We start from the raw sequence: 12,266 nt of genomic DNA, 5'->3' as shown, positions 1-12,266 counted from the left end.
TGAAATGCACCCGAGAGTGCTCAAAGAACTTTCCGGAGAACTTGCAGAACCCTTGTCCATCATCTTCGGGACCTCTTTAAGGACTGGAGATGTCCCGGAGGACTGGAGGAGAGCAAATGTTATTCCGATCTTCAAAAAAGGGAGGAAGAAAGACCCGGGAAACTACAGACCCGTGAGTCCGACCTCTGTTGTGGGGAAGATAATGGAGCAGATAGTAAAGGGAGCAATCTGCAAACATCTGGAGGACAATTTGGTGATCCAAGGAAGTCAGCATGTATTTGTCTTCAACAGGTCCTGTCAGACCAACCTGGTTTCCTTTTTTGACCAAGTAACAGGTTTGCTGGATTGTGGAAATTCAGTTGATGTCGTTTACTTGGATTTTAGTAAAGCTTTTGATAAGGTTCCCCATGATGTTCTGATGGATAAACTGAAGGACTGCAATCTGGATTTCCAGGTAGTTAGGTGGATAGGGAATTGGTTAGAGAACCGCACTCAAAGAGTTGTTGTCAATGGTGTTTCATGAGACTGGAGGAAGGTGAGTAGTGGGGTACCTCAGGGCTCGGTGCTCGGCCCGGTACTTTTTAAAATGTTTATTAATGATCTAGATGAGGGGGTGGAGGGACTACTCATCAAGTTTGCAGACGACACCAAATTGGGAGGACTGGCAAATACTTCGGAAGATGGAGACAGAGTTCAACGAGATCTGAACACAATGGAAAAATGGGCAAAAGAGAACAAGATGCAATTTAATAAAGGTAAGTGTAAAGTTCTGCATCTGGGTCAGAAAAGCATGCCTACTGGATGGGGGATACGCTTCTAGGTAGCACTGTGTGTGAACGAGACCTTGGGGTACTTGTGGATTGTAAACTAAACATGAGCAGGCAGTGTGATGCAGCGGTAAAAAAGGCAAATGCCATTTTGGGCTGTATCAACAGGGGCATCACATCAAAATCACAAGATGTCATAATCCCATTGTATACGGCACTGGTCAGACCACACCTGGAGTACTGCATGCAGTTCTGGAGGCCTCACTTCAAGAAGGATGTAGATAAAATTGAAAGGGTACAGAGGAGAGCGACGAAGATGATCTGGGGCCAAGCGACCAAGCCCTATGAAGATAGGTTGAGGGACTTGGGAATGTTCAGCCTGGAGAAAAGGAGGTTGAGAGGGGACATGATAGCCCTCTTTAAGTATTTGAAAGGTTGTCACTTGGAGGAGGGCAGGATGCTGTTTCCGTTGGCTGCAGAGGAAAGGACACGCAGTAATGGGCTTAAACTACAACGACATTTTTCACCGTTAGAGTAGTTCAGCAGTGGAAGAGGCTGCCTAAGGAGGTGGTGAGCTCCCCCTCACTGGCAGTCTTCAAGCAAAGGTCGGATACACACTTTTCTTGGATGCTTAGGGCTGATCCTGCGTAGAGCAGGGGGTTGGACTAGATGGCCTGTATGACCCCTTCCAACTCTATGATTCTATGATTCTATGAATACAAACAGCAATAGATAGTACCACCTGCTAACTAAACAGAATTGAGTTTTCAGTTGCTCAACCGCCAAAGATATAGGGAAAATCTCTTTCTCTAAGGCTTGATATACAATTCACCAAACACTAACAAGAGTATTGCTGAGTATTAACAATCTAATTATTTACCGTATTTGCTGGCGTATAAGATGACTTTTTACCCCTAAAAAACATGCCTCCAAGTGGGGGGTCATTTTATACGCCGGGTGCACTTCAGTTGGGATAGACATAGCTGCCCATAGTGGCCTCCCGATACTCGCCCAGTGCCCATAGTTTAAGGTGACCAGAATTAAGGGACGCCGAGGCGGCGGCAGAGGCAGAGGCGGCACTCCCCCCCCCCACTGGGCTCACCAACTCTGCTGCTGTCTTGTGAACTCCTCCCAGCTCGGAACTCGCTGGGCCCGCCAAACTTGTGCCTGCGTGCACGCCCCACCTCGCCACGGCAGCGATGGGCCCTCCCTCCCACAAAATACTCTGAAGCGGGAGGGGGGAGAGAGAGAGAGAGCTCCCGATGGGCCGGCCGGGTGAGCGAGTGGCAAAGGAGTGGAAAGGAGGAGGATGTTTGGGGGGGGAGGTGCCAGCCTCTGCTCCCCTCCCGCGGTTTCTGGTGTTTTGAAGCCATTCAGGAAGAGAGCACATGCGGCCAGCCCGGCGCGCAGCCCTCCGCTTACTTGCTCGCTCCCTCTTTGTTTGCAGTTAAATGAGGAAGCTGTTTCAGTTCAATGCACAGAGGCGCCACCTCTGAGAGAGAGAGATGACCCTCGCCTTTTTTTGGGGAAGGGAGGTAATCACTAATCCGAGCAGTTTCTTGCTTTCTTTTCTTTTTTTATGGCTCTCTCTCTTTCTCCCTCTCTCCCTTCTGATGCTCTTTTACATTTTATTTGGTGTGTGTCGTATACATCGAGTATATAACAAAATATAGAGTGGAAATGTTGGGGGGTGGTCTTATAAACCCAGTCGTCTTATACGCTGGCAAATACGGTATTTAGATTAGATATATATGCTGCCCTTTCCAGGAAGCCAACTCAGGGTGGTTAACAACAAAGTAATAATTACATAATAATTTAAACTTTAATACAATTACAATATTAATTAAACCCAGTTAAAATATTTCTTAGAGATCCTGTTGCCACAATAGTATCTGCAGTTGCCAATAATATTCTGAGATGGATTCAGTTTGAACCTATCACACAACATTCAGTTGTTCTTTCAAGCAGCCAAGGGAGATAGAGTTTGAATAAAAAAACTATTCTTCCAGCACAACACACAAACCCCATTTTTATAATCAAAAGCAAATACCCTCACAAAATTGGTTGTTAAGCCTCATGAAGTAAAAAAAAATGCAGGCAAATAAAGAGGTTTTGTTTGGCTACAATCACTACATACTGGGCTAACATGGACAAAATGAATTAATTTTTTAAAATACATCCTTTAAAAGCAATTCCTATTCACAAGAGCCATGTAATCTTAGTAACACTGAACTTTTACCAAACACAAGCATAATACACACATATTTAAGAGTCAGCATTTGCAGTGTACACCTAAGCAGAGTTATACTCATCTAAGGCAGCTGTAATAAATGGGTTTAGAAAAGTGTTACTGATTACTTCACTTTAATAAAGCTTACATTGTTCTCCTCTCCTCCATTTTATCCTCACAAACACCCTGTGAGGTAGGTTAACCTGAGAGAGCATGACAAGCCCAATGTCACCCAGCAGGAGTTGAGATTTGAACCTGGGTCATCCAGATCCTAATCCAATGTTCTAACAACTACACCACACTAGGAGAAATGATGCCCCTGAAGCTAAAGAGAATCATAGGAAACGTACATTAGCTGACATAAGATTTACCTTGTCAATGTAAATAAGATATTTGGTGACATGTTGGACGTATATTCTAACTGATAAAACTAGAGGGTACTTGTTTCCTCTTTCAAAAAAGAGGAGCATCCATGTGGAGAGACAAGTAACCTTTCTAAGGACTGTACAATAGTTGCAAGAAATAGATGGAGTGAATTCCACTCTGTGAACTTGTACTTGGATCTGGGCCTCTGAACTTTATTACCACAAAAGGATTGTGCAAAACCAATAATGTGGTAACAGAGATCAAGACTGCACACCCGTGTTACAGAGCTGGATCCTTCCACTGTGGATCTTATCACAGAGCTGAATTGTTCTACTGCATTCCAAAAGCAACTATATATTCCTTCAGTACAAAGCTCCTTCTGCTAATGCAAGGGACTCTTGCAGAAGAATACATGGGTTCCAATGCATAATCTCTAGCATGAGCCTAACCCAACTTCATTACATGCCCTCAGAAAGCAAAATATGGACACTCACTTCATTTCACTATACAAACTACTCACCTCACCAGAAGAACAATCAAACAAACCTTTTACAATCTGTCATCAGAGCAAGTTGTCACACAATCTATAATTAATGTGATTATTCTGACCATACCCTAAAGAAGGCTTCCCAACCAGGGGTCCAATGACCCCTAGGGGTCCATGGGAGCTTCAGAGAGGGTTCACAGCTTTTCCCCTCCTGCCTTAATGGATTTGGCCACTAGCTAGGGAACTGGCCACTTCCATTGCTCCTCCTGACTGTTCCCCAAGCATGAGTGGGATCTCTCATGGTTTCTGCACGTGGGAGGGCGCAGAGTCTCCCATTTAAACTGCCTCCTATCTCTCCCCCCAGTCCTTCTCAAGCCTGCCTGTTAACATGGGAAGTGATGTCACTTCCAGTAACATGTCACTTCTGGGGATGAAGCAGGGAGGTGTGGCCAGTTGACATAACTTCCAGGGCTCCTCAAAGCCTGAAAAATTATTTCAAGGGCTCCTCCATGATCAAAAGGTTGAAAAAGGTTGCCCTATAGTAAGCAGCATTTGACTACTATTCTCTCACCTCATCCCAAATACTTATGGATAGCTCCTGAGGACTAACAATCAGGATCAGGCATCTGCATGGTTTTGAGAATAATACAGAGGATGGAAAGCTGGCTCGTGTAGATGAAATGAAATCCTAAGCTTTTAACAGCAGCAATTTTCTAACCCTCAGAGTTACCAAGATGTTATGGGTCAACATTTAGACCCACTGCCATTTCAAAGTGGGATTCAGGTACTTAGAAAAATATATTGTTTGTATCCAGTACTCATGTTCTAGGAATTACACCTTCTGTGGCAACAAACATTAAAATAAAACAGGAACACACTTTCAATGACCATAAACTAGTCAGCCAAATTAAAGCTACAGAATGTATTCCATAAATTGAAGCATGAAGCATTCATTTCAAACCTCCCACTTTGGGCTAGTCACTCTCTCTCAGCTTAACGTACCTCACAGAGTTCTTCTCACTGATGGCCCAACATTATTGGAAGATGTTTACGTACACAGAGAAAAAGAAACCCTACAGAATTCTCATGGGTAAGGTAATGTCTTCACTGCAAAATCATTCTCAAGCACAGCTTTGCTGGCATCCTTAAGACTGAATAGCAACTATTCACTAACACATGATAAAGGAGAAACAGATGAGAATGCCAAGGCTTGTGGTAGAAACCTGAGCCTAGCTGTTAAGAATTAAGTCTGTTCCAGTATGCATAATCCCATCCAAGATGCTGCTGTTTGGTCACAGCACCATGTGACAGCATGTCAGGAACTAACATATGTATGATTTTCTCTGCTCCCTAGATTTCCAGCTTAGAAGATGTACTTTATAAAAGCTGAACAGCTGAATCGGAATGCCAGACAACGGTAGTCGAAATGAGTTTAGGATCAATGGAAGCAGTTATTAAATGAATAGTATTCTGTGCCAGGCATAAACAGGCACATCAGGATGAACAAGATTTCTACATTTAAACCGGTCTGAAGCAACCTTTGTTCCTCCCTATCCTACATGCCAGTAGATAACAGCTAAGGCTGTTGTGAAATCCTTTTGACTAGAACACCCATGAGTTAATCTTCCCATACTAGCAAACCAGGCTGAAATTTAAAAGCTTTAACTTTTGAACAAGAATATAATGATATTACGAGGCAAATGTGGAAGTTATCTATGCTGTAACTAGATCTCCTGTTGTTGCTTAACAGATACAGCAGGGCAGAGCCACTTCATCGGCTGGACTGGAAGAAGAAATCCTGAATTAACTCTGGAGATGCTTGTTTCATTCAAGACATTATTCCAGATAAAGATTTCAGAGAGACATACTAAATAATATCCTGCTTAAAATTTAGATGCGAGCATTTGCTACACAGAATGCTTCATAAACTGCTGAGCTGGCCAAGCAAACGGTGCCTATAACCAATCTTAGTAGTGCTGAACTGCTAGGCATATATCCATTTACAGGACAGGTGCAAAATCTGCTCTGACCTCATGGCTGAAGAGACAGACTTAGCAGCTCAGGTCATTTTCTACACTGCTGTGGAGCATTTGCCCACTCGCCTGAAACGTCCTTTCAGAATCACAAGTTCTTGGTACTTTCAGACAGCTTAAGAAAAAAAAAAACTCAAGTTCATAATTCTCTACATTATCTAACACTTTATGATTTTAGAATTACTAAGCCTGGAATAATGCAGCTGTTTCCTGGACAGAAGCTGAGAATGAAGAATTTACACAGGAATATATAGGCATTTTACATTAATGCTATGTTTTTAAAAAACTAGACCCAGACTCCTACTTCCAGATTCAGTCCTTCTTTCAGAGATCCTTTCAAATATTGCTTAAGGGACCACAGTACGTCACAGAGGACTCCGAACAGGGCCGGATTTACATGAAAAGAGGCCCTAGGCTATTCCACTTATTTCACCTCCCATTTTTAAGTTTGTAAATTACATAAGAGATAATAAAATACATCATTACTGTGATATATATAAATATATTAAAATGAAACATGTTGTGATTGGTACTAACCTTTATAAAAATGTGGAATATAGGCCCCGCTTGATCTTGAGGCCCTAGGCTGAAGCCTAGTTAGCCTATAGGAAAATCCGGCCCTGACTCCAAAACATGTTCTAAACATGTGCACTGTTCCTCTGGGCCAGGCATGTCAAGACTCACTATTACTCACTAATTAACAAAGAGCAGACAAGCAGATCATTATTGGAGTGCTGTTGGGAAAATTACACACATGGTCTTCAAGATTTTCAGGCTACCAGATTAATAGGGACCCACAAGCAAAGCTGCAAAACCCCTGTTCTGTCTACAGAAATTATCTGGAATTCAGTCATAACTTCCTCAACAAACAAAAAACCTTGCTGAAAACATCTAATAAAAGAACAATTCAATTTGTTGAAACAAGACTCTAACAATAACATCCCAACAGTAACACAATCATTGGTAAAAAGTTCTCAGGGATTGAGGAAAGTTAATACCCTAGAGATAATATGGTACCCTAGGGATAATATGGTCTAGCAAGGGAGACCACAAAGCTGGTCTTCATAAAAGTAATATAGCTTGCTTCTCTATCGCCTTAAGCTACACTATCATGTAGTTGCAGTACAGGCACAATGATTCTCGCTTATATCTTGTGCTTGAAACATTTGTAGATAATCTATATAGGTAATTTATAAGATATAGTCTAAATCTGTATTTCTATATAGGGACTTCCAGATCAGGTCAGGCTCAATAGCCAGTCTTCAAAATGTTATATTAATTAGTACTATAGAAGAAATGTCAGGCTCCTGCATCAAGCAATTAAAGACGATGATTCCTATTAAGAAGTCCAGGTGCCAGTTTCCACCTCTCTGAATAACTAGGTGTTCCTATTTTTCTTGCAACCTCTTGACTACAAGATACATAACAGCAAAAAGTTCCCTAAACATACTGTATATGAGTATTCATTGCATCTTAAGCACAAACCATTCAAATCTTTCAGCAGCATTAGCCAACCTCTTTAGCAACCTGAACTAGGAGGACTCATGGATTACAACAATCCACAGGTGGACCATGCATTTTCCTCTCCATTCTTTTCATCATAAGTCTACAGATCATATAGCTGCAATGCACAGCAATGTATATGTTTAGAGGAGGTTCCACAGAAATGCTAAGTATTTTCAGCATCTCTTTGGGTTGGGCTTTTTCTTTTTGAGAGGGGAGTGTTACAAAGTTGAATTTCCAACAAACCTTGGGCAAGACACAGAAAGAAAGCCCTACCTTGCCTGGGGATAGCCTTGTTGCCTAACTTTTGTTATCAACACCAGTTAAGTATTAAATATAATAATTTTCTTTGAAGAGCAGAAAAAGTAATGCCAAAGTCAGCAACAGGAAGAGGATGCTACACAAGAACCACTAAAGGAAAAGACATCAAGATAGGAAAACTATATATTTTATTGAGCCAATTTACCTATGTGTTACATGCAAAGCTTTAAATTCCAGATAACTATCAGCCAGAGGAAAGTCACTTTATCAGCACTTTATTCCCCCTCCATCCTACTGGAGGGTTGGTGGAGAAGAGTTTTAATGTCAATTAATATTAATAACTTTAACGTTTTAACCGAACTGTATTTGGTATGTTGTAAGCCGCCCTGAGCCCCCGGGGAAGGGTGGCATAGAAATTTGAAAATTAATTAACAGGGTCATAGTAACAAACTGAGATGCTTATGACATCGCCTAACTTGACACGATACAAACCGCAATATGATCCAAGTAGGAAGGGGTGCCCGAATCAAACGAGTTTCCTTTCGGAAACCAAAAGCATGTCCACGCATCACTCACGCCCTACATGCACACGCGCATCTTTAATTCCGCGCCTCTACCCGCGAGCCTTCGCGCGTACCTTCCGCGCGCGCTTAATGCCTTCCACCTCCAAGAGGCGGTAGGACAGCCGCGGAGCGAAAGGGCAAAAACTCGGTTCCGAGTTCCAGGCCTCCACTGCCCTCACTCACCTCGTAGTACTTCATAGCTGCACCCACCCGTCAGCTGCCGTCGCTACCGCCAGGCACCCCTTCTCTTCACGTGACACCTTAGCCTCATTGGAGGGGGCGCGGCACGAGGAACAATAAAGCCAATCATAGAAATTCGGTCCCACAAGCTCAACCAATTAAAGCAGGAGGATCCGCACTCCCGCCTACGAACCCGCCCCAAGCGTCCCTATAGAAACCCGTAGCTCGTGACAGAGCCTAATCCAATCAGCCCGCGAAGTGAGCGGAGTGGCAGCCTGACGAAGCAATCGTGGAGGCTAAGAAAAAAGGGGGGCGGACAAATCCCTGCACCTAGTCCTGATATGTGACAGTGTTTGTTCAGCGGTAATAATTTTGGTGATAACGTTCTGCAGAGCATGGAGCACCTTGAACCAGCAGTCCTGAGGCTGAGCCCTGCACGTGATTCCATGGGAAGAAGTACTGTTGAACTTAATGGAACCTAGTTCAGAATGAAGGTGCATAAAATCGGGTGCCGCGAAGTTCAAAGTGATCAGGATGCATCACACGGAGGAAAAACTAGACGCTGGATCTGCACGGATCTTCGTGTAGCCTCTAGGGAAACTAGGAAGGGCTAACTCTTTTCCCCATGCTGTTTCTCAGATTCCCCCCCCCCCAAAAAAAAATAGCTTGTTCAGATTCCTTTCAGCTTTGGTAGGCAGAACAACAACTAAGGCCATTCCAGGTGGTGGATACTCATGTTGTCACTTGTATTGGTGTATCCAGGTGTCACCATGTTCTGAGATGCTCTAGGGCCCTTTATGCACAGCATCAGCTTCCCCTCGCTGCCGCCGTGCCGTTGCAGCAAGGCATGATGCCCCACCATTTCCCGTATACGCTCGGGAGCAGCGCATGCTGGGTTGCCCCGGGGTAGCGCGTGCGCACGCTGGCCGAGGTAAGTGAAGCAGCGGGGGTGGGGGAGGTGGGGAGGGTCCAGGCCCCCTCCACAAACACTGGTGGGGCTAGGGGGTTGCCCCTGCCAGCTCCATGGCTCCACAGAGGAGGGACACGTTAGGGTCAGGGCTGGGCAGGCCAACAAGCCTGGCGCTGGCAATTACACACAGCACCGGCCCGCCGCAGCTCCAGCTCACCCAGGAAGCTGCGGAAGATCCCGCGGTCGCTTACCGCGGGCCTTCCGTAGCCCTGGGCTGGGAGGCTCCTGCACTGGCAGCAGCAGAGAGCATTGTGATTTTAAGTGAAGCGCTCCTGCTGCCAGCGCGGGCCTTCTGGCCCGTGCATAAGAGGCCTAGGATACACCCCAAACTCTATGTCAGCGTTTCTCAACCTTTTTACTGTTGAGAATCCCCTCAAGCATTCTTCATGCTTAGAGGAACCCCAGAAATGATGTCAGCAGGCCACACCTTCCTGCAATGACCCTGGAAGTCACATCACCAGAAATGACATCACCCAGACACTCCCACTGGAGGTGACACCACCAGATCACTCCCACAGCACAGGAAGTGACAACACAAATATCTCCAGACTAGAAAATAAGCCCGCTGTAATCCAAATACAGCGGGCTCTAGGGAGGCTGTGGAGGTAGAGGTGCCAGCGGGGCCAGAGCACCGAGGACAGGTGTTGGCCATCTGGGGAGGCGGCAGCGAGTAATCCTGGCCCGCCCCCCGGCCCGTGGCTTACCGGAGTGCGTGTGCAAGGCAGGAAGCGGAGGCAGCCGGGCTGGAGGGCAGGAGAGAGCTGGTTACTGGAGTCTGGAGACGCTCAGCCCGTTGTTGGTGGCGGCCGCGCCCGCGCATCGAGCCGCACCCGGCTCGGATCGGGCCGCGCCCGGAAGCCACGCCCGCGGATCGGGCCGCGCCCGGAAGCCACGCCCGCGGATCGGGCCGCGCCCGGAAGCCACGCCCGCGGATCGGGCCGCGCCCGCGAGCCACGCCCACGGATCGGGCCGCGCCCGCGAGCCGCGCCCGCGGATCGGGCCGCGTGGGCGCGGCCTGCACGGGCACAGCCCGGCCCTGATTCCCTCTCCCCGCCCTCTCGCAGTAAGTAGCTTCCCGGGCCGCAAGCTTGCGGCCTGGGAAGTTTTTTACTGCGGGGGGGGGGCGGGGAGAGGGAGCTGCGGCCCGGCGCCATGGCCTTCGCGACCCGGCGCCAGGCCGCAGCCCGCAGCCCGCAGGTTGGGGACCACTGCATAGACGGCGAGCCAGGTAATGTTGCTTTTCGGGGTTTTTTTTGTTTTGTTTTTTATGTCGGTGTCTCCCCGGAGGTTTCCATTGCGGCCATGCGGGCTGGGAGCCCCCAGGCCGGCTGCTTAATGCGAGGCTCGCCAGGGAATGGTGCGTTTGTTTTTGGTTTTTTTTGTATGTCTGTTTCTCCTCGGAGGTGTCGGTGTCTCCCCGGAGGTTTCCATTGCGGCCATGCGGGCTGGGAGCCCCCAGGCCGGCGGCTTAATGCGAGGCGCGCTAAGGAATGGGGCTTTTTGTCTGGTTTTTTTTTTTTATGTTGGTGTTTCCCCGGAGGTTTCTGTTGGGGCCATGCGGGCTGGGCTCTCGGGGCGTCAGTCCGGGGGCTCCCTAGCGGCCGGCCTTTTTTTTTCTTTTATGTTGGTGTTTCCCGGGAGGTCTCCTTAGCGGCCATGTGGGCTGGGAGCCCCCAGGCCGGCTGCTTAATGCGAGGCGCGCCAGGGAATGGCGCTTTTCGTCTGTTTATTTTTCTTTTTATGTTGGTGTTTACCCGGAGGTTTCTGTTGTGGCCATGCGTGCTGGCCTCTCGGGGCGTCAGGCCGGCGGCAAAGAAGCAACTGCGAGCCGCGCGGCTCGCAATTGCTCGGGGCTGGGAATCGGAGGGACCAATCGGCAGGCGCTTCGCGCCTGCCGATTGGTCCCTCCGATTGTCTGTCCAGAGGAAGGGTCCAATCTGGACCCTTCCTCATCCCGGACACATCCCGCCTCAGAACGCCTTACCGTTTTATTTAGTCCGTGGCGCCCGTGGCGCCACGGGCGGTGTTAAGATGATTTGTGAATAGAACTATGCCTGCCTTCTGGGCTGGCTACCAGTTTACTCTTCTTCATCAAAGAAAACCTGCAGTGGGAGCCTGCAGAAACAGGACAAAGGCAGGCCTACACCATTCCATTGCCTACACACACACCAGAAATGTGACAACAGTTGACCCACAAGTTCACCAAGAGTTGGATACAACTGAATGGCTAACACCATCGAACATCAAAGAATCCACACTGATGGAAGATAGAGTAGCCATGTACAGCAGCCAATCGAGCACCATGAACTTTGCAGATGAAGCACCAGCAGAACCCCATGAACCAGAAACTGAAATCAACAAATCAACTAGATCAAATAAAGAAGTATCACCAAGAAGACTCTCCAATCAAACCAAATCCACATGGGAAGAAAACAGTACAGCAGCTAGCAGCAATGCAACAGAGCACCATGAACTATTTTATTCTTTCAAGCAGCCTGATGTTCTCTTTGCTAATTTAAACTCTGTCAGTCTGACACAGCATTAATTTATGTGGTGAGCTGGTTTCCCCCTTGAGGGTGGAAGTTGCTACAGAAATACCTATAAAGATATGGGCAAGCAGGAACAGGCTCAGAAATGTACCATGATTTATAAGTGATTTATACACTGAAACTCTTTGTATATCACTTTTGAGGTAAGTTTTAACCTAGAAAGAATCAGGGAAATGAAGTGATTACAGAGGGAATAAACTTCTCCCTGAGCCACAGATAGATTCAAGATTGTCTTCTTTTTATTAATATCTAGTTAACTTGTTATTGAGTTCTCTGAATTCTCAGGCTAATCCACAGCAGTCCAGGGCAGCCTATTGCCTCATATAGAACATGATGAGACCTTAATTTGGGATACTA

The 12,266-nt window shown here is 46.7% G+C and overlaps 1 protein-coding gene and 1 long non-coding RNA gene across 2 annotated transcripts in view; one reads left to right on the top strand and one right to left on the bottom strand.

Annotated features, from left to right (window-relative positions):
• TECR (trans-2,3-enoyl-CoA reductase) overlaps positions 1 to 8,506 on the bottom strand; it is a 61,971-nt gene extending 53,465 nt beyond the window's left edge. Inside the window, exon 1 of the mRNA XM_077327394.1 lies at positions 8,394 to 8,506. Within this exon, the coding sequence (XP_077183509.1) occupies positions 8,394 to 8,408 (15 nt within the window). The 5' untranslated portion in view covers positions 8,409 to 8,506. The remainder of the gene's footprint in view (positions 1 to 8,393) is intronic.
• The window catches only part of LOC143832661 (uncharacterized), a 33,493-nt gene extending 23,837 nt beyond the window's left edge, over positions 1 to 9,656 (top strand). Inside the window, exon 2 of the long non-coding RNA XR_013229341.1 lies at positions 5,601 to 9,656. This is a non-coding gene — a long non-coding RNA (uncharacterized LOC143832661). The remainder of the gene's footprint in view (positions 1 to 5,600) is intronic.
• Positions 9,657 to 12,266: the final 2,610 nt, after the last annotated feature.

This window comes from Paroedura picta, chromosome 3 (genome assembly GCF_049243985.1).
Source record: "Paroedura picta isolate Pp20150507F chromosome 3, Ppicta_v3.0, whole genome shotgun sequence".
In the NCBI taxonomy this organism is placed as follows: domain Eukaryota; kingdom Metazoa; phylum Chordata; class Lepidosauria; order Squamata; family Gekkonidae; genus Paroedura; species Paroedura picta.
Note: the sequence above shows the minus strand (reverse complement) of the source record. Positions and strands in the feature narration are given on the sequence as shown.